General features: G+C 40.2%; 1 protein-coding gene across 1 annotated transcript in view; it reads right to left on the bottom strand.

Annotated features, from left to right (window-relative positions):
• LOC101846326 (serine-rich adhesin for platelets) overlaps window positions 1-3,313 on the bottom strand; it is a gene marked incomplete at both ends in the record, with an annotated part of 18,172 nt that overhangs the window by 291 nt on the left and 14,568 nt on the right. The window contains 3 exon segments of the mRNA XM_013090402.2: window positions 1,523-1,591; window positions 2,557-2,715; window positions 3,171-3,300. Coding sequence (XP_012945856.2) covers window positions 1,523-1,591; window positions 2,557-2,715; window positions 3,171-3,300 — 358 coding nt within the window.

Here is a 3,313-nt window from a genome sequence, read left to right as displayed (position 1 = left end):
AAAAGAAAAAAAAAAAGATGCCAGTTTTTGGATAATGTGAATAGTGACGTGGGTTGAAAAGTTTACGAATCTCCTTTGTCCCATTTAAGTGTTCAGGACTTCAGTCTGATGAGTCGCCCAATAAAATTTGAGGCTTGGATACTAAGCTTCACAATAGGAGAAAGTGAGGCGTCAAGCGTTTCATTTTTGCTTTTCTCAGAGTGCCACAGAAGTGACATCCCTTGTTTTACTCTTGTGTCCTTCACAGGGGTCACCCTTACTCCAGAGACCCATGAGTTGTACTCAGCAAGAGGGAAATTGTACCTTTCGCTGATCAGCCATTAGACTTTACATTATAACCTCTGACACGCAAGTTGTTAAAACCGACGCTGTTTGTCGTTTAGTAAGAGTTTTACGGCTCTCACAACTAAATAAGGTCATATGAGCGGGCCTAAAACAGGTGTATGATAAGTCACTTTCCGAAGCTCCGAATGCAACGTCTTTTTCAGATAGGTCCTAGCCGAGTGGGAGTAGAGCCCCGTAAACTCACCAAAAGCATCTTAAGTTCAGCAAACGCCTGATTTGGGATTGCACTATATCTTAATACAATAATGTTTATATGTATGTGTGTGCGGGTTGGGGTGTGTGTGTGAGTGTGTGTGTGTGTGTGTGTGTGTGTGTGTGTGTGTGTGTGTGTGTGTGTGTGTGTGTGACTTTACAGTCACGAGACTGGCAGCCAAACAACTAGACTAGCGCTAAACAGACAGACACACACACACACACTCATATACATATACACACACTTATACACACATTCACACACATACATACACAGACACACACACACTCATATACATATACACACACTTATACACACACTTATACACACATTCACACACATACATACACAGACACACACACACTCATATATATGCATACACACACTCATATATATACATACACACACTTATACACACATTCACACACACATACATACACACATTTATACACACATTCACACACACACATACACACACACACACACACACACTCATATACATACACTTTTATACACACTTTCACACACACACACACACAAATCTATTTCCAGAAAAGCTACACGCTCACTCTACTTTACACTGAAATAAAAAGACACATCAAAACAAGACACACAAATATAAGCAAACCTAAAAACACCCAAGGTCAGTCGAAACAAACGTGTCCTGACTTTCATCTTTCGTCCCATACGGTCGCTTTCAAGGACAAGCGGGCTAACCGAGACTCTGGGGGTTACCAGAAATCTTGACCTACACCAAAAGTGGACATTGCCCTACCTATAGGAGAAGTTTGGTTTCAATGGTGTGTATATTTGTTTGGATATAGAGAAAACTCTCCTTGTCTTTTAAAAGAAACTGAATAAGGATCCAAAAACTTTACTTTCCATTTTCTCAAAACAGAGGTTTTCAGAATAACCCCCTTGTGCTTAAAAGCGACCATTTACGTAGCACGGAAATAAAATTAATATCTGTGACAAAATACTGACCACTTGCACCGTGCCTTTCTTGGGGATGTGGTAGCCTTTGGAACTGACCGGCTGTAGATTTATGTGGCCCTGCGAGAAAGAAAACAATAAATAAATGAGTCACGACATGATGGAACCAGGAGCTCATCAGTTTCTTGGGCATGTAGAGTTATTGGTATCATCTTAAAGCTTGTTCATTTGTCTCGCTTTTGATGACCTATATTTAACAGAAGTTGACATATGTGAGGCAGCGAGGTGGAATCAGGCTCTCGTCAATTTTTGGGCATGTAGGGTTATTGGTATCATCTTAAAGCTTGTTCACTTGTCTTGCTTTTTACTGAAAAAAGGTACCTACCTATCTAAAATAGAAGTCAAGATATTTGCGACTGAAGGGGGTGGGAGTGGGGGAGGGGTCACCTGGTGGCAAAGGTAAAATAACGCAGAAAATGGCTGCCAATGTTTGGCGACTTTCACAGTTTGAGTGTTCTTGAAATAATATTAACATAACGATAGGCCTAATAATAATAACAATAGCAGTAATAATACCATAATATCAATAATAATAATAATTATTATTATTATTCAATTATAATAATAGTAATAATAAAAATAACAACAATAATAATAATAATGACTTTAATAACAATAGTAATATTCTACCCAGGGATACCACTAGGATTTTGTGAAAATACCTGAAAATTTACAAAGTCGCATTTTCAAATAAAAAGACACTTAATAATAGGCAATTAGTATGAGATTAAACAGAAAATGAACACTTAGAATAAATAATAATACTGTTCTTCAAGAAAATAACATACTGGAAATAACAGGGGAAAAAATGGGAAAAAAAGGAATCCCTGCATGACTTTCCGTTCAACTGGAATAACTTGAAAGGTAGTTAGTTACATTCACATAAATAAATAAAATAAAATAACTGTCAACTAATATGGGTCGAAAAAGGAAAACCAAATGAGAAAATAACGGAAAAGAGCGGAGGGGAAAAAAAAACAACCCAGCATCCGTGTATAGTTGACCGCTCAACCGTAACAACTTACCAGGTAAGGCGACGGGGCATTATCGTCCGACAGGGCGAAGAAGAAGGCGGAGACAGGAAGGTGCAGATGCTTTGGGCAGAAGGAACCACTGGCTCCGATTTCTGCCGTGAAGCCGTCAACCGTACCCACCGGGTCTATCCTACCGTTCAGGATGGATTCCTGAAAACAAAAAAAAACAATTTTTTATACTTTTTTATGGAGGTGTTTTACGGCGCTCGGAACTGCATAAGGTCATATGACATAACGTCACCAGAACAGAGCGCATTTGAAACCAAACCATACGTCTACAAACTGGAATACCACCCGTAATAAAATTCATAGAGCGTCAAAGAGTCAAAAGGTTTGGACATCTAACCAGAATGTCCCAGAAACAACTAGCGGCTAGAGCTTACAACACCCGAGAATCCGGCTTTAAATCAAGAGGAAGACCAAGAAAGACCTGGCTGGATGGTGTAAAAAAAGTCCCGGAACAACATAACATATCTATCACAGGACCGAAACTTGCACCTCCCCTCGACATCGTAAAGATATCCAGAGGAAGTAAAAAAAGTCAAAGTTAAAGTAACAAATTCTGTCAGTAATACATGGTCATTATGCGTCGTCGCCGTAGTTACCTCAAAGTTTCCCAGCAGGCAGTTGGTGGAGGCGGGGGCGCTGGTGCTGAGCATTCGTCTGCTGTCCTCCTCCGCGTCCTTGTCCTCCTTGTCGTGGCGGCCGCTGGTCAGTCGAGAACACGAAAACGCGCTGGCAGTGGGTG

The sequence above is a fragment of the Aplysia californica genome, unplaced genomic scaffold (genome assembly GCF_000002075.1).
Source record: "Aplysia californica isolate F4 #8 unplaced genomic scaffold, AplCal3.0 scaffold01262, whole genome shotgun sequence".
NCBI classification, from domain to species: domain Eukaryota; kingdom Metazoa; phylum Mollusca; class Gastropoda; order Aplysiida; family Aplysiidae; genus Aplysia; species Aplysia californica.
This window is presented reverse-complemented; position numbering and strand designations above follow the sequence as displayed.